The sequence below is a fragment of the Rhinolophus sinicus genome, linkage group LG16 (assembly GCF_036562045.2).
Source record: "Rhinolophus sinicus isolate RSC01 linkage group LG16, ASM3656204v1, whole genome shotgun sequence".
Classification (NCBI taxonomy): Eukaryota; Metazoa; Chordata; class Mammalia; order Chiroptera; family Rhinolophidae; genus Rhinolophus; species Rhinolophus sinicus.
Genome location: NC_133765.1, coordinates 11,134,498 through 11,151,749, shown reverse-complemented (window position 1 = coordinate 11,151,749; position 17,252 = coordinate 11,134,498). Strand labels below are relative to the sequence as shown.

Sequence of the window (17,252 nt, the reverse complement as noted above, 5' to 3'; positions counted from 1 at the left end):
ACTCATCGCAGATTGTTTTGTTAATTAGGTGGGGTTCATAATGTATCTTTGAACAAGAGAAAATGGAGCTTTCTGATTGTATCAGTTTGATAACCGTAAGCAGTTCACAGTAAGGTAAGAAGGTACATTTTGGCGGAAGCCAACATTACATTTGATGTATTCTTAACTCAGCTCACAGGCCGGCTTTCAAGCCATGTTATCTGCCCCCACATCTTGACCTAATTTAACAAGTTACCATGGGAGCCCAGTCAAAGGTTGATGCAATTTTCTTATCTTTGGAGGAAGAATGTTAACTGTGCAAGAGAATGTGAAAATTCAGTTTCTAACTGATTTCCACACTTACAGTGCAGTAACTAACACATCACATGAAGAAGTAAAATGTACTCCTTTGAAGGTAATATGAATAAAGACCTAGATATCTAGTGTTATGGCAGGAAAATGGGTTCTGCTCCTAGCTCAGAGAATCTAGGTATATACCCTTTCGTTCAGGCCAAGTAATAGTGACATACGGGTCCACGTGCTCCTGCCGTATGGCCACACACACTCTGGAGCAATCGAATTTTAAGAAACAAACAAAAAGGAGGGCAGAACTTGAGACCGAAAGAAGGTGTGACTTTTATGAGCAATAAAAAAATTTTGCCAGCACTTATACAATAATTTCCACTTTCCAAAGTACTTTTCCAATCTTGGCTTATCTTAACATGTCTGCATAAAGACAGCAACCTATTTGTAGGGACTCCAGTAACCGCCTGCTCTTCAGGCAGTGGAGGGGGCTGAATGGGTATGTCCCCATTCCCTAGGATGTATCTGGAATGAGAAGGGGCCACAATGAGTGTGCAAGAAAGAGCAAGGAACCACCACCTAGAATCAGTATGCAGGGTGAGCAAATGTTCACCAGGCATTAGGCAGAAAAAAAAAGCCATCAAATTTTGGGCTACCACCCCCCACCCCCACCCCCCACATGCCTAACAAATCCTGACCTTCCTTCAGACCACAGCCATAAGAAAATCCAAGTGAAGTCTAGAAACAATTACAATATATTGAACTTGACAAGACAGTGAACCCTAAAAAGCTACTAGCACTTATCTGCTCTCAGCATGTACTTGGAAACATTTGTTGAAATAATCGATTGGTTACAATCGAGCTTCTCCCCACTATGTCTAGCACCATGTCTAGCACTCATTTGTTTAATTAATTGATTTAGTTCTTTTACATTTTCACAGATCTCCTACCACCAAGCAAAGCATGCACACTTCTACTTCACTAAAAGTAGAAAAGGGTACAAGGTGAATTTGCCTAAAATCACACAGTGTGTTAGAGTTGGGAGGGTGCAGTGAGGACTTCTGTTTTCTGGGCTATTGTTCTCACCACCATTTGCGATTGTATGAAAGTTAAATCTACAATTATAAGGAAGAAACTAAATGGTAAGATCCTTAAAATTGTTTTTTAATTCAAATGAGTACTTTAGTCTTTGAGACCTGTAATTAATAGTCACTCTTCTTTTCTTCTACTCATTGAATGTTTTATTCTGAGAGAGAGAAAGGGAGGGAGGGAGGGAGGGAGGGAGGGAGGGAGGGAGGGAGGGAGGGAGGAAGGAAGGAAGGAAGGAAGGAAGGAAGGAAGGAAGGAAGGAAGGAAGGAAGGAAGGAAGGAAGGACTATTAAAAATAGTGTATCCAAGTAAGGGAGCAAACATAACTTACACCTCCAGGACACATATGTATTTGTGCTAAAAGAACTTCTGATGCTTTTATCTGGTTGTCTCTGGGTTTGCATTGCCAGAGAAGCCCCACAGATGGCTTTTCATTTTGGCTATCTTGATGGCCATTCATGTCTTTAATTTGTACTTCACATTCATTCCTCGTCCTTAGAATTTCCAATTCATCCCTTTCCTTCCTCTCATTGAAACGGGGACACTTGGAAAGATCCCCCAACTCTCAGATGATTCTCATCAAGGTACTAAAATCATCTTAGATAAAACCCTCAAGTCACTCTTGTAAACTATTAGCTGTGCAGGCTTCGCCTATGTAGAAAATCCAATAACTAACATATGCAACACTTTCAGAGGAGTTTCTATTTGAGGTGGAAATCAGGCTTTTACCATTTCTAGAAACTTCTACATCTATTGCAGTGTCGCCATGGATTTATTACCAGAATCTCACCCCATGAAAGTTGACCTAAATCATAAGGCTTTCTTTAGCCATAACCCAAACTTTAGGATTTAAAGTCAGTTTATTTAATCTCATTATCCACAACTACCCTAACTAGCAAAATTTACAAAATCACATACGTAGATAAAAGAGAATGATGAAAATTGTCACGGGAAAAGAACTATGGTTGTGGATGTGAATGGTGGTTGTAGTGGTGATTATGCCGGAGAGAACAAAGAAATACCTTTAATAAGGAGAAACTAAGTTGAGGATTTGGTACTGGAAGTTAGGGTGTAAGCTGCACAAGACTTGGCCTTTACACTTGGGCAAATGAGAGCATGGTTTTCCCAGCACCCCGAGACCAGAAGCAAGCATGCCCAGTTAGATACCTGCCACCTCCAGGGCCCACAGAGTCATCTTACAGCCACCTCAGCCTTTCCTTCCTCTTCCTAATTAAACTGCGTTTCTCCCCTCCATCAACCAGTGTATCCAACTGGTTCTTAAACTGGAAGCTAGTTCTTAAAATACCTACAAGTATACTTATAACTACAGGAGCCAGCACTCTTGTACATCTTAAGAGACTTAATTTACTTTTCCTCATTCCAAATGTCACTAATGGAAATGGGCAAACTTTCTAATAGTCCATTCTGCAGAGATGGCCAAGGGGTCCCTTCACAAGTAGCAAGTTCCCACATACTACTGAGGCTCTAGCAAAGACCATGGGGGATAGTGTAGAAAGAACAGATTAGGGGACTTTTAAGTTCCTCTTTTCTGACCCATGACTCTATATACAGACCATGTCACTACCTCAAAACACAGAGATGATTCCTGAGCACCTATGCATGCTCTGAACTGCACTAGGAGACGCGTGGTCTACAAGATACATATTCCTGATCTTTGAACAAGGAGTGATTTTTCTAAGTATTTGAGTTGTTCTCAAAGGTCAGCTTGTTTTCCTAGTAAACACCTGAGACTTCCCTGACACAAGAACACAGATGTAGCACACGCTTCAGAGCCGACAGATACCTCCCTAGAAACACAGATTTTTCTATTTACCATCATCCACACAAAGGGTCCCCACAGGGCAACCTGTCCAGGGTGGAGCAAGTTACAAGAGAATCAAGGCTTAGACCAAGACTTAGAATCAAAGCTTTAAAATAAGCTCCACTCACAACACAATTTCTACTTTTCGGAAAACACTACAACCTTACAGAAAGGATCTGATAATTCATGCAATAATGCTCCTTGGGTATTTCCCAGATATACTCTTCAAACATTTCCAGCGTTAAGCAGCATATGCACTACAGCTCATTTGGACAATGAATTGTGTTATTCTATTACCAGATTCTCAGTCAAAGCCTAAGCTCTCAGCATACATTGTCCTTTCTCCACAGCTTCATTCACTACTACTGTAACTTTTACTCCTAGAAGAAGATCAATAATAAAGTTCATTGAGGGAAAGGGCTTCCTACATAGGCAAGGATCTGACAGAGTTTAGAGTGACCAAGGACACTTTCCCCATTTGAACAGCCAGCCTAATGCCCACTCCACTACAGAATAGGCCAGAGTGTAGGCCATTTAGCATTTAGTGATGCCCTCGAGAGATCCTATTGCTGGTTTTGTGTTTAGAAAGACCTCCCAAGAGCAGACCAGAAAAAGTCCCTTGATGCTTGGCCACTAGGCAGAGCTTCCAGAAACACCAAGTTAATATAGTTCCTTTCCCCCAGATATGGAAAAATGTCCAAAATATAAGCTTCTCCTACCACTCTTGGAAATGATCCCTTGGGATAGAATGAACGGTTTGCATCCAACAACCAATGGCTATTCACAAACAGAGTGGCTTGAGAGACTAACCAGACCTCTTACAGTCTTCTTCTCCCCACTCCCCGCAAAAAGAAAGAGGCAGACTCCAGTCTCTGGGAATTTGCGCAGTGCTTTCCACTGAGCCCACCCACAGCAATGCGCACACAGAGGCTACAGAGGTAGGGGCAGGCGCCTACCTGTGTAGCCAGCCAGGGCAGCAGCAGGAATGACAGGCTTGTCCTTGTTGAGGTCAGCACGGTCACGCACATAGTCCTTGAAGGTGCCCTTGGGCTTGTGGTTGGGCAGGGCAGCTGGATAATCCTCGGAGTCGAAGCTGTCATAGGAGGGAACGCGCTGCAGGCTGTTGAAAGATGACTGGCTGCTCCAGGACTGGGTGAGGCGATCACAACTATCGTAGCTCTCTATGCTCTCAAAAGAGTCCTGGCCCCCGAGTTTACCTGGAGGTAAAGGAGGAGGTAGGAAGAGGGCAGGGGGGAGGGATTGGGAAAAGACAACTGTAAAAAACCTCTTAGTGAGGACAGATTGCTCATCAGATCCTCAGGAGAGATGGAAGAAGGGAGAGGCCAGTGGGAACGCAAGCTCATGGGTTTACTCTGGGGAAGAGGGGCTGTACTGGCCACAATCTGAGAACCCCTTGCACTGTGCTGTCCGTTCTATGGCTGCGAGGACAGGGATTCAGAGGCAAATGCTGCTCAGACCTGTCAGAGGGAGACAACAGTGTTTGGGAAACTCAAGAATCCTAGAGCCAGAAATCTAAAAGCTAAGAATCACACGTGGTTTTGTGGGATTTCTGGCTGATGCATTAGACCCAATGAGTAGATGAAGAAATCAGAGCAGTGTCAGGCTCAATTCCCTATTCCAACTGAATCCAATGAGATGATTTCAAAAGGCCCAATTTGGCAAAATATTTTAGTCATAAGAAAAAAAAATTCCATTAGACTAAGAGCAGATTGACCTTCCTTGACCTTAGAACTGAAGTGTTATTTTTTAGCATTTTTTTTCCAAATACTATTTTAAAATGATATACATGTACTGCCTTTATGTCTTGTCAAATAGAGAAAGAAGTTATGAGATGCTGTTTCCAGGAGATTAAAAAACAAAAACAAAAAGCAATTATCACTCTTCTAAGCAGAAATCCATACTGTTTATTCTGTCCGAGTACAATTTTGTACTTGAAATTTATACTTCAATGGGGTAGTGTGAGCAACATAAAGGAGTTGATGAAAGAGTTAAGGTCCACAGCAACGTCAGAAATCCTTTACTCTGAGTTGCTTAAGGCATTCTTAACTGACCACAAGATCATGCAAGTTCATTAATTTCCCAAACCAGGTTATAAACAGCTGCTATCATTGCATAATAGCTCCAAGAGAAATTTCCATTGGCAAAAATGCCATTAAAAAGGAGGCTAACAAACAAAATTCTGGAGGAAAATGCATCTAAGCTGAAAAGGCTCACAAGAATATTTTCTGTTCTACTTTCAGATACTTTTTAGGCAACCAAAATTAAATCCTGGGTGACTAAACGGCTACTTCAATTCAGCACAAGTCATGGGGCAAAGGATGTGACAAATCCCTATGTAGAAATACCTATAATTCAACTCTCAACTGTTCAGGGTGGCTAATCTATTATAAAGTCTAAATCCCAGAGTACGGTTGGCCAATACAACCCAATATTAGTATCTTTTTGGTGCTTTCTTCTCTTTCTTAATAGTGGAGATTGGTTAAAACAACGAAATTCAAATATTTAATATTGGTGTCCCAACCAAAATTAAATATATGGGAATTAGGAAGACATGTTGCTCCCAGGGGAAAAAAAAGTTCTTAAATCCAGATAAAAGGTATTCAGTTAAATATGTAATTTTTGTATAATCTACTGTTGGGGATTTCCTGAACCTCTTATCCCCTCCAATACTGCTTACAACAGAAAGACAGTTATTTCTCTGCTTCTTCTCAGTCCTTCCTCCAATCATCCATTTACGGAAAGGTAATGTCCAGAAGGTAAATTGGAGAGCTTCATGGAGTTATCAGCCCTGCCTACCTAGTCCACTGTCACATTCACAACTTTTTATTATTATTGAAAATGAAGGAATTGTTCCTTCCAGGAATTCACATTAAAAGACTCCAGAAAACAGCCCACAACCAAAATCAATAGCCTGTTTCTGACGGAACAAGAAATTCTGTGGTATCTTGTAAAAAGGTGTCCACTCACACCAGCTACCCACCTTAATGGTAATTCAATCTCTCTGTGAGACAAATACACCAAAAGCCTAAGAAAGAGAATTTATGTTTTCATGAAGAACACCCCACCAAGTCACCAATACTTAGGCAGTACTTATACTGAAGTCTCTCTGAAATGATTCTGTATCAGCCATTTTTCTATCTGGAGGGCATGGAAACTGAACTTCCACAAGCAGACAATTGCGTTTCCAAGGTCGCCCAATGAGCAAAGGCCCTAACCTGGGCATAACCACTCTCTGGCCATCTCTCAAACATGAGCTGAATGCAATTCTGTTGAGAGCTGCGGTTTATAGCAGTCGGCTGCTTTCAGTTTAGCTCTATTTCACAATCCTGGAGCTGGGAACCTTCGTTTACGGGCATTTTCTCCAAAAATGGGTTGAATCCAAGTAGATTAGCACTCAGTTGTGCTACTGGGCTCATGCAGGGAAGCATGTGTTCTCTAAGACATCCACTGGTCAGCTTTCCTGAGAAATGTTTCAGCAAGGTCCTTCCAAAGCTGTCTGACGCCACCAAGCAGACCTCAGAGCACTCAAAACAACAGATGGGGTAGCCCCGTTCAGCCACCCCCAGAACACACTAGCACAAAGACATTCTCAGAGTCCAATTAGGTGAGACAGAGAAGCGTTTTGTATGCTGTAATGCAGTATATGAACACTGTTATTATTAATATTAATCAGCTAACAGTAACCCTTTCATTCTAGACCAATCAGACCATGTCAGAGTCAATCAGCCCTTGATGTATGTCCTCTTTGCAGCACTTGTAACGTGGAAAGAGCAGCCGTGAACAAAACAGTCTGCCCCTCAAGTCTGTGTGGTCTGAAGCTTGGCATGAGGGAGGGAGTGTGAGGCCACAGAGAAATACCTCCTGTCCTTTTGTACAGGTCACTATCTGGTCCACAGTTATTACTTTGGGGTTGGAGGGTGGTAGGGACCAAAACCAAGAACCAAGAGAAGGAAAAGGAGAAGGGACAATTACACAAATGCAAAGTCAGATGCAATTTAAAGACATGTGACAGCAGATCTACCCCGAGTTGCAACATGGCTGAGTCCCAAAACCACAGGCTCAGCCTCATCGCATAGATATACAGAAAGCCCCACGAGAAAGCAAGTTGTTCTAATGCTCTGACCTGCCTAAGAAAAAAGATATACGAGATACACACTTATGTATGTATTTAAATAGACACGCACCCAAAAATAAATAAAAAAGAGTCAGAAAGGGGAAGGCAAACCGATCCCACCCATCCCCTTCAGTCTGAAACACAAACACCCTGGGGCCAGAAGCAGGAAGATTACAGGTTCTGATTTTGCTAGGGACTTTCCCTATGCAGGGCCCACTGGTTGTCCTAAGGCCTGCTGGGAGGAAGTCTGAACCTGAACACTCGAAGAAGATGACAAGGTATAAAGCCCATGATGCCGACGGGTGATTCTTCAAAGTAGAGATGCCTTTGGGCCCCGCTCTGTGAGCCTCAGAGTAAGTAACAGGGTGATCACCAAGCAGATGTTACTAGGAGGCTAGCCAAGCCTGACTTCTGTGAACAAGGCCCTCGGCGCTCTTAAATGGACTTTCTTCTGCTCTTCTCCCTGTTCATAATTCTTTCCCATTTATCCATCAGAATAGTCATCTTTTTCAACTTTTAGAAATCAGCCAGCTCTTCATGGATGACTAAATCCCTCCTTACAATGGACTGCACTTCTCTCAGACACAAAACTATCTGCACACTTTACTAGGCAGGCTGCCCCTCTGGATGTTTATGTCCTGATCTTAAAAATCTCAATTTTTAACTTTTTTGACTTTTGTTTTTGACTTTTGTTTGATTTTTAAAGTCTACCAGCTCTATTTTGAAATATTTACTTCACTGTCAGTGAATATTTTATCATTGTCATAATAGTCATGTCAACAAGAGTACCTTCTTTTGGAAGTCTCTAGCCACCTCTTTCCTAAGTCTTCTAGCTAAATACACTCTTTCGCCACACTGCTGATGACTGGTTCCAAATAAACTGTTGGTTAACCATCTTGCATCTTCCCAAACCAAAAATGTCACAAGAAGCTTGAGAGCCCAGGCTAAGCATAAGATGTCATTCAGATACCAAGGCAGGATCTGCAGTCTAACCCAGGAATGCTCCCCATGAGGAACATCAGGGCACATGCGAAACTAAAAGCTTTCCAGAAGGGTCACCTGAACCATTTATATTTGATTGTGTCTCCCTTAAGCAAAATCCTCTCAAAAAAAATAAAGCAATCATACCTTTAAAAACAACTACATTCAATTAGAGGAGTTATTTGGTAAAACGTTTTACCCAAATGAGAAATGTGATTGGTCATCCTGCCAGATTTCAATGGACCCATGGTCTTTGTCATCCTGATGGACTAAATTTCCCTGATGGAAAGTTCTTAATAGCTAGACATTCTAAGATGGAAAGGCTGAATGAAACTCAGGAATATATAGGGCCAATAGTGAGAGGAAAAAATGGGACCTGAAAAACTCACAAAGTTAGGTAATTCTTGGAAACCCAAGCTTCCAGAGAAGAAATCTGACCTACCACGACTGGTCCTCCCCATGCACATGTTGTCTGGTGTTACAACTTCTTGTTTGATGGCAAAGTAGTCAGTCTGCAAGGTGTCTGTCTGCAGAGGGTCCCGGAGAAGGACTGAGGGGTAGTCGTTCTCATACTTGAGGGAGAGGAGCTCCTCTGAGCTGATGGGATGGAGTGTCTGGTAGGACTCTGTGATGAAGCTAGGCTCTGAGAATTCCGAGGGAGGAACACACTGAGCATGCTCGATACCATAGCCTAGAAACAGAGTGTGTACAATTGAAGAAGGGAGAGATTTGTACCTAAAACAAGTAGTTCTTCACCATTTACGACGGCCCCACAACATGAAACAAGCTGACTACCTTAGAGAGTCAAAGGAAAATATTTTAAGTGAGAAGAGCCTGGGTTTTTAACCTTGCTCCACTAACTTAATAGCTATGGCCCTTGGCAAGATACCTCCCTTTTCTGACTTAATTTCCTCATCTCTAAAATAGGTATGATGGTAATCTTCCTCAGAGCACTGTGATGAAAATCAAATGCAAATATATATGTAAAATACCGACCAACATTTCTGGCACACAATAAGCTCTTGTTACATAGTAGGTATTATCATTGTTGTTGTTAGAATAAAAATCATAACAAAGTGAAAACATAAAACAAAAACAAGGCTGCTTTAGAGACCCTTTGGAAGCAAGACCATCATATAAGAAGAGCCCTACACTAACTCTCTTCCTCTGGCCACCTGTCCAGTATGGTTAGATGTCATATATTCGAAGGGAGAAGGCTTGATTTTCTGTAACAGAATCTGAAGCTGCATGGCACTTCTTGAGGAAGCATTTCAGAAGAAATGCTGCCATATCCACTAGTAAAAGAGAGAGGACAAGGGCCACAACCAAATCCCTAACCCAAAACCTCTATGGCCTCCCACAGTGCATAGGCTCAAACAAGATCGAAGTTTAGGGATCAAGTTGTAGTCTCTCTGAGTGGTTTTCCTGCTGAAGACATCAGAGAGAGATCCTCATGTGTAGGAGCCTGCATGTTAATAAAACATGGAAATAGGTTGAAGCCTTGTGCTTTGTGGGGAAAATAAAATAAGTAACAGAGAGTCTACATTGAAGAAAATACTTGTTTTTGTAGAACTACCATGAACTCAACTGCGACAGGGACGCTTTCCTAAGTTCCCATTATAATGAGCAAGATGAGGGAAGAACAGTGAAGGGTGAACTTACTAATGAAGTAATCCGAGGTATAACGGGATTCTGGGTAGGTAGGGTTGACTCCATTAACTTGATATGGTTTCACATCCTCTGCAACAGACAGGGTAGGGAACGAAACAGAGAGGTCAACACGCAAGTAACGCTTGGCCTGAAAGGATCTTGGATGCAAGGACCACAATGATCTCAGCCCCTCTTCTAAGAAATCTTCATGTTCGTTGATGAGTTGGGCTGTGAGGCCACCCTGACTGGGGCCTTGTCTAGAGATGAGATCACAAAAGCATTGCTAAGTTCACTATTTCAGTAGCTGCAAAATAGGATTTAACATCTTGGAAAGAGCACCAGTGAGTAATCTTTTTGGGTTAGGGAAGCATTCTGCCCCGCTTCTGAGGCCTGCATGGACCACATTAGCATCAAAGGCTAGCAGACATCTTGGGCAGTTACCAAAATCAGTCCCCAATGCTCAAACTGATCAACTCTAAAGCTTTTCAGAAATATATTACAACCTTTAGGCAGGTAGATTTTTATAGCCTCCATTTTTCCTAACAGGTGTGTTTTTCGTTATGTGGTCTTTTTCCACAGCCCTCAGATTTCGAGTTCAGGCCCAGATAAGAAGCAGGATACTAGTAAGGTAACAATTCGGCGAAACACGACAGGGATCATGTAAAGATAAGGAAGAGCAACATAACCAAACTGCTGCCCAGGTGCCAACTTCCCCAGGAATGAGAAAGGAATGCAGATGGAGGTAACCAAGCACAGAAAGGCTCCCTGCTGAACTAAGGTGAGCCTGTGGGTCCTCCAATTGCCCTGGAATCAAGTTGTCTGGCCTCTGACCATTGTATGGAGTAGTCTGATACTATTTCACTGTTAGAATCAGACAAAGAGAGAATGTTGGTTTGGGTTTTTCCTCAGGTATCTGATAGCTTGTTGGGAGCAGAGGCTGCTGGGAAAACAAGTTTATGCCTGCACAGAAAAACAGTTCCCAGCTGAGATAAAATGATTAAACTTTGCTTCAGCAGCTTATCAGATTGAAACATCCCCTGTACCTTTGCCCTTCCACCCCACCCCAAACAGCTATGTTCTTTTCTCACTGTGTTGCTGTAGTTTAATTACAGAACAAAAGCTACAGCCTCAATACAAACATCTCGCTCAGCTCTTCAAGGATCTAAAGAGACATGATTCTTATTGTCTCTCTCAGTAGAAAATGGGTGGCATGATATGACTTTGTTCCCAAATGTACTCGATTATTTCCTAATGCTTCTAAATTCTCTTAAATCATTACTTTGCAGGAAGGTAAGCCCAACCAACCTTGGGGACCAGAAGCTCCCCCGTGAGTCCATATTTATCATACAAAGAACACAGGCCAGGAAATTAAATTGAAAAGGCCTGGGTTTAAGGAAATGAGCGATGTTGAGGAAACCACCTAAGCTGTCTTCACTTTACATATGGGGACACTAGTAGAACATGCCCTGCCTATCTCGCAGGCTCTTGTGAGAATCCAAAGAGAAAATGAATTTTAAAGCACTTTGAAAACAAGGAGATGCTATATAGATATTAATTATAAGTATGATCAGAGGCGAGCTTAGACGCTCCAGCATCCCCAGTCACTCCACGGTGATAAATAGAGGGCAACAGTGTATTAGTAGACGATATTTGGGCTACATGGTCTGGTAGGATCCACCGTTGTGTTTATCAGCCAACCGTCACATCAGACCTGTTACGAACCTGCCATATCTTTTCCCTCTGTACACCGACCGCTCATGCCAACACACATGAGTGGGTGTCTGTGCAGTTACACAGTGAACAGTGTAGTGGGCGCTTAGGAGAATCCTGCAAGCTGCCCCATGCTCCCTGGCCAGAGCAGCCACAGCAAAAGTCACCTAGTTCTTGACTGTGTTTATTTATTTATTTTTCAGCAGAAGCCGAAGAGAAGGAAGAAAGATAATACTTCTGTGCCCAGAGGAATCTAATTTGGGCCCCCCTTGAGCACTACAGAGTGGAAAATATCCTTAAACAAAGAAAGGTATTATATGGAATAAAAATGCTAATCCTGAGCCTTGCTCCCTGCCCCCAGCGTCTGCGCCAAGGGTTGGAGCTGGTGACCACAGAGAAAGGGTGGGCCTGGGTCAGAGAGGGCAACAGGCTTCTAGGCTTACAGTCAGCTGGAGGGCACTGCTGACTGCTGGTAACTGCAATTTATTTTAAGAAGAAATTCAGAAAAATAAGTGCAAAAACACCCAAGTTTGCCGCCTGCTGCTGTTTCTATACTCAGCCAGGACTGTGGTACATGAGTCACTTGGTCCAAAAAGGTTGGAAGAGGCTGGTAGGGGAGGCCATGTCATTACAAGGTTGCAACACAGCGTCCTGACATAACCCCAGTTTCTGCTCCACATGAAAAAGGTACACCACCACACTACTGCAATTCCAATCCGGGCAGTAGGCTGAGAAGCCTGTCTTATTAATAAGCTCTGAGAAACTAAGCTTCCTGGTAGAAATGGCCAGGTACCATGCTGCCGTGGATCAAGGGAGTGTGCCTTAAGATTGCCAGGAAAAAAAAAAATTTCTTGGCGCCGGCTATAGGCACTGCTCGTTGTGACAGTGTGTGACTCTAACGGAGGGTTGGGATTAGAAATCTGTGCACCAAGAAGCTTCAGGAGTAGAATTTTGCTAAATTTTAAAATCTGAACCTTCAACACATAGGAGAAAAAGAAACTAACATTTAGTGAGCATCTGCTGTATGCCAGGCACTGTACTGACACGTCCCGTTAGACTATCTATGCTATGATGGGACACCCCCAGATGATGGCATTGACGTCCCACCATCAGGTACATTCCCCTACCTACTCTGGCAGCTGCCCCACACAGCTTCCACCTCACTCTATCCCCACACATTTACCTTTCTGCAGGATCTCAAGATGTTCCCACAAGATGTCCCCAACGAAGTCTGGGGCCAGCTCGAGAAAGCAGTCTTTCCCCAGTGCACAGAGAGCTGCTCCGTTCATACAGAACTTCTGGAAGTCCACACCCTTCAGGCTGAACTCATTCACAGCCCACATCACCCAGTCCCGAACATGGGTTTCTGTCCACTGCCGGGGGTCTGAGGGAAGAGATCAAATGAAGATCCAGCAGGTCAGGCTCTGAATTCTTACCCGAGCCTCAGAGAGGACACTAAAGGATTTGAACTTAGTTGAGGATGTTCTCTGACTTATAGAATTGGGAAGCACTAGCCTGTATGTAAATGCATGTCGTAGGGCATCTTCCTCCTCCCCACGTTCAACATCCCCACCTTCTCTCTCTTGCCAGCTAGGAGACCACTGTCATCAGCCAAGAGTAACACATGAGTATTCTCCACCCGCCACTCAAACAAAGATTTCATGAACCTCGTCTCTCACTGCCTTGTTTCCATTAAGCCTAGGATAAGAAACAAATGACTTCTTTAACAGCAATAATAACAAAGTCAAGTGTGTGCTGGAGATTGCACTCACCTCTTGCTTAATTCTTATAATCTACTTGAGACCATTACTCTTAATTATTTTATCATAGCTAATTATGGTTGGTAATAATCATAGCAATTAGTAATAGTAAGTCAGTCAAATACTATGTAGTGAAAACAACATTATTAGGTGCCTGTATTATACCAGATACCCTGCCAACTACATACGTGTCACAGGCCCTGCACTGACTAGCACCATAGAACAGACATTACATACTTCATGCGTGGCTGAGGTTTAACATGGCTACACCAGCCACGACAGTTAAAAAGCTCCAATGACGGCAGGTTGTGGTGCCCACATCACACCTGCTCTCAGAGTTACCCCCTTCAATCTAGCAGGTGACTTTATGAGATGTTGGTCAGAATTCCTTTTATCCTGCCTTGTGATCCTAAAAGGATGTTGGGTATTGCTGTCAGCGGACGTTTGCGGTAGAGAAGTATACTTGGGAAAAGGTGTGTAGATACATTCATGGGCTCTATCTGAGGCTTGGTTCTGACAGGGCTAGAAGCCTCTCGTGGCTGGTCCAAAGACAGCATTACTCTTACTCAATAGCACAGTGTTCTTCCTGCTCTCAGCTATTCAGGAAATATCGCTTGGTGAAAGCTTAAGTGTTCTCCATTTCTCCTGTCTGACAACTCTGGTCCCCTCACATTCCTGAATAAACCCTCTGAGAGGAGAACACCCAAGAATAAACACATTTCACCAAAGTACATGGAAAAAAGAGCAATCAGTAAATTCCAAGAAGTGGAGCTCACTGAGTTCATCCCATCGTAGCCCCAAACGATTCTAAGACCGTGTTTCTTCCAAATTGTCTACAGTTTGGGATCACCTGAGGAGCTTCAAAGATCCTGTTACCAGCAATTGTCACTTAACTTGTCTGGGACATGGCCTAGGCTAAGAAATTTTTTGAAGATCCCAAATCTAATGTGCAAACAAGTTTGGGAACCACTGCCCTAAGACCAATGTGGCAGTGACGGACCTGGGAGATGGAGAAGCATTGGCACGTGGCTATGATCGCTCTCAAAGACATCTGCAATGACCTGTAGCTGCTGACTGAAGTGTGGTTAGGACTAACGTCTATCTCACACTATAGATGAGAAAACCAACCTTACCGAAATGTCTGATCCTACCTTCTCTTTCCCAGGGACAAAACATACCTTTTGGAATTCCCAGTCTTTGCTGCTCTTTCGAGAAACCACTGAAAGTAGCTTTCAATGCTTGAGACATCATTTCTTTGCTACTTGGAGTTAACAGTGGGACATCTGCACATTCCATATCTGTGAGGATAAAACAAATGGATAACAAAAAATAAATAGGTGATGGATCATTCTGCGATACATACAAATATCACATCATTATGTTGCACACCCAAAATTAATGTTACATGTCAATTATATCTCAATTAAAAAAATGAATAGGTAATCAACCACCCATAAAATATAATAGGACATGAATGATTTGAAGAAGTCAAGCTGAGAAATAACTGTACTAACAACCTCACCAGGGCAGGTAAATTTGGGGGGCTTTCCACAGTGTGTTAGGCCCTTTAAAAAAAAACCTGACACTTGCCTAGGCTGTCCTACATCCCTGACAAACAAAGTATGTTCATGCTTTCTGTATATTTCTGTAATTTATTCATAGTTTCTATTTATCCTTCACATTCACTGAGAGTATTAATGTTACTACATACTTCCAATTACTAAAAAAAATGCATTCATTCAACAAATAATTATTTAGCACTTGCTTTGTGCAAGGAATTAAAGACAGAAGTGAACAAGACAGAAACGACCCCTGCCCTCCTGGAGCTGGATATCAGATTCTAGCAGAAGATACAGTCATTAAAAAACAATTTACACAATTAAGCGTTCAAAAATGTCAAGGAGGGCTTCTCAGGAAAAGAGGAAGATGAAACGTTACCATATAACAGGAATTGCTGCTAGTCTGGAGAAATCAGAGAAGGCCTCCCTTAGAAGAGAGGTGTTTAACTTGAGATTTAAAGGATACATAGAGGTTAAAAAAGAAAAATACTCTAGACCACTGGTTCTCAAAGTGTGGCCCTCGGGTCTGCTGCATCAGCATGACCTGGAAATTGGTGGAAATGCAAGTTCTGAGCCCCTCTCCACACCTCCTGAGTCAGAACCTCTGGGGTGGCGGGAGGTGGAGGAAAAGCCCAGAAATCTGTGTTTGTAACACAGAATCCAGGTACCCTGAGGATCACTAAAGTTAGAGGACCATGATCCTAGATAAAGGGAAAAGCATAAATGAAGGTCATGTGATGGGGGAGGAGGAGAAACGGCCTGTTTTAGTATCAAAAAGATCAACGCAATGGAAGCAGAGTGACAGGAGGACAGCTGCTTGAGATAAGGTTGAAAAGGCACACAAGGAATATATTAAGAAATTTATAATTTTCACCTAAGTAGAATAGAGAGTCATTGAGAATTTTATGCAGAGGAATGAGAGAACTACATTTTGTTTTAAGAAGATCACCTTATGGTAATTCTATTTTCAATTTTTTTTTTTAAACTGCCATACTGTTTTCCTCAAAGTGGCTGCATGAGTCCATATTCCCACCAACAGTGCACACGCGTTCCACATCCTTGTCAATACTCGTTACATTCTGGTTTTGGTTTTTTTGGGGTTTTTTTTGGATAGTAGTCATCCTAATGGATATGAACTGGTGTCATATTATACTTTTGATTTGCATTTCCCTAATTATTAATGATGTTGAACATCTTTCCATGAGCATATTAGCCATTTGTGTATCTTCTTTGGAGAAATATCTATTCAAGATTTGCTCATTTCTTAATAGAGTTGTTCATTTGCTTTTTGTTGGTGTTGAGTTTTAGGAGTTCTCTATATGCCCCAAAGAGTTGAAAGTAGGGTCTTGAAGCGATATTTGCATGCCTATGTTCACAGCAGCACTATTCATAATATATAAAATGTGGAGGCAACCCAAGTGTCCGTCAACAGATGAATGGATAAACAAAATGTAGTATATACATACAATGCAGTATTACTCAACCTTAAAAAGAAAGGAAATTCTGACATATTCTATAACATGGATGAGCCTTCACATTTTGCTAAGTGAAATAAGCAAGTCACAAAAAGACAAATTATATGAAGTACTTAGAATAGTCAAATTCATAGACATAGAAAGTAGAATGGTAGTTGTCAGGGCCTGGAGGAAGGAAGGGAATGGGTGGTTGGTGTTTAATGGGGAGAGTTTCAATTTTACAAGATGAAAAGGGTTCTGGAGATGGATAGTGGTGATGGTTGTGGAACATTATGAATGTATTTAATACCATATAACTGTACACTTAAAAATGGTTAAGATGGTAAATTTTGTTGTTTATTTTACAACAGTAAAAAAGGGGGGGGGCGGGTAATAAAAAAAGATCACCTTAGCTGCTCTGTTTAGGAGGTAACTATGAATGGATGTGGGTAGGCCTGTTAAAAAAGTATTGCATTAGTTGTAGTGAAAAATGATGGTGGCTTTGACTAGGAAGGTGGCAATACAGATAGTATAAGTAAACAAATTTGAAGTGCATATAGGAAGTAATATATATAAAACTTGCTTTACGTAGGGAGTAAAAAAGGATGAGGTATCAAAATCTTCAGATTCATAAATGTGTCATCCTTTGCTGTACATATATGTATCTTTATCTCTGCCATGTCCAATTCTGCTTATAGTTGCAGACCATGTTCAAAGCAAAGATACATAAATATGGCTCAAGTTCAAAATCTTCTGAATTCACCTCAGGCATAATTTCCCACAAAAAACTAATAAGCAAAGAAATAACCT

General features: G+C 42.0%; 1 protein-coding gene and 1 long non-coding RNA gene across 7 annotated transcripts in view; one reads left to right on the top strand and one right to left on the bottom strand.

The window, feature by feature from the left end:
* Window positions 1-17,252, bottom strand: part of ETS1 (ETS proto-oncogene 1, transcription factor) — a 122,958-nt gene that overhangs the window by 17,712 nt on the left and 87,994 nt on the right. For 3 of the 5 annotated variants that reach the window (XM_019714816.2, XM_019714817.2, XM_074321871.1), the window contains 5 exons: window positions 14,608-14,727; window positions 12,853-13,053; window positions 9,972-10,049; window positions 8,752-9,000; window positions 4,150-4,410 (listed from right to left, as the gene is read on the bottom strand). In XM_019714816.2, coding sequence (XP_019570375.2) covers window positions 4,150-4,410; window positions 8,752-9,000; window positions 9,972-10,049; window positions 12,853-13,053; window positions 14,608-14,727 — 909 coding nt within the window. The remainder of the gene's footprint in view (window positions 1-4,149; window positions 4,411-8,751; window positions 9,001-9,971; window positions 10,050-12,852; window positions 13,054-14,607; window positions 14,728-17,252) is intronic. The other 2 variants (XM_074321872.1, XM_074321873.1) reach the window with 1 other exon arrangement.
* Window positions 981-12,827, top strand: LOC141569276 (uncharacterized). 2 transcript variants are annotated; one of them, XR_012492779.1, is made up of 3 exons: window positions 981-1,424; window positions 10,539-10,737; window positions 11,876-12,827. It is a non-coding gene; the product is annotated as an uncharacterized LOC141569276 (long non-coding RNA). The 2 variants fall into 2 exon arrangements; XR_012492778.1 differs by having other exon boundaries at window positions 11,873-12,827.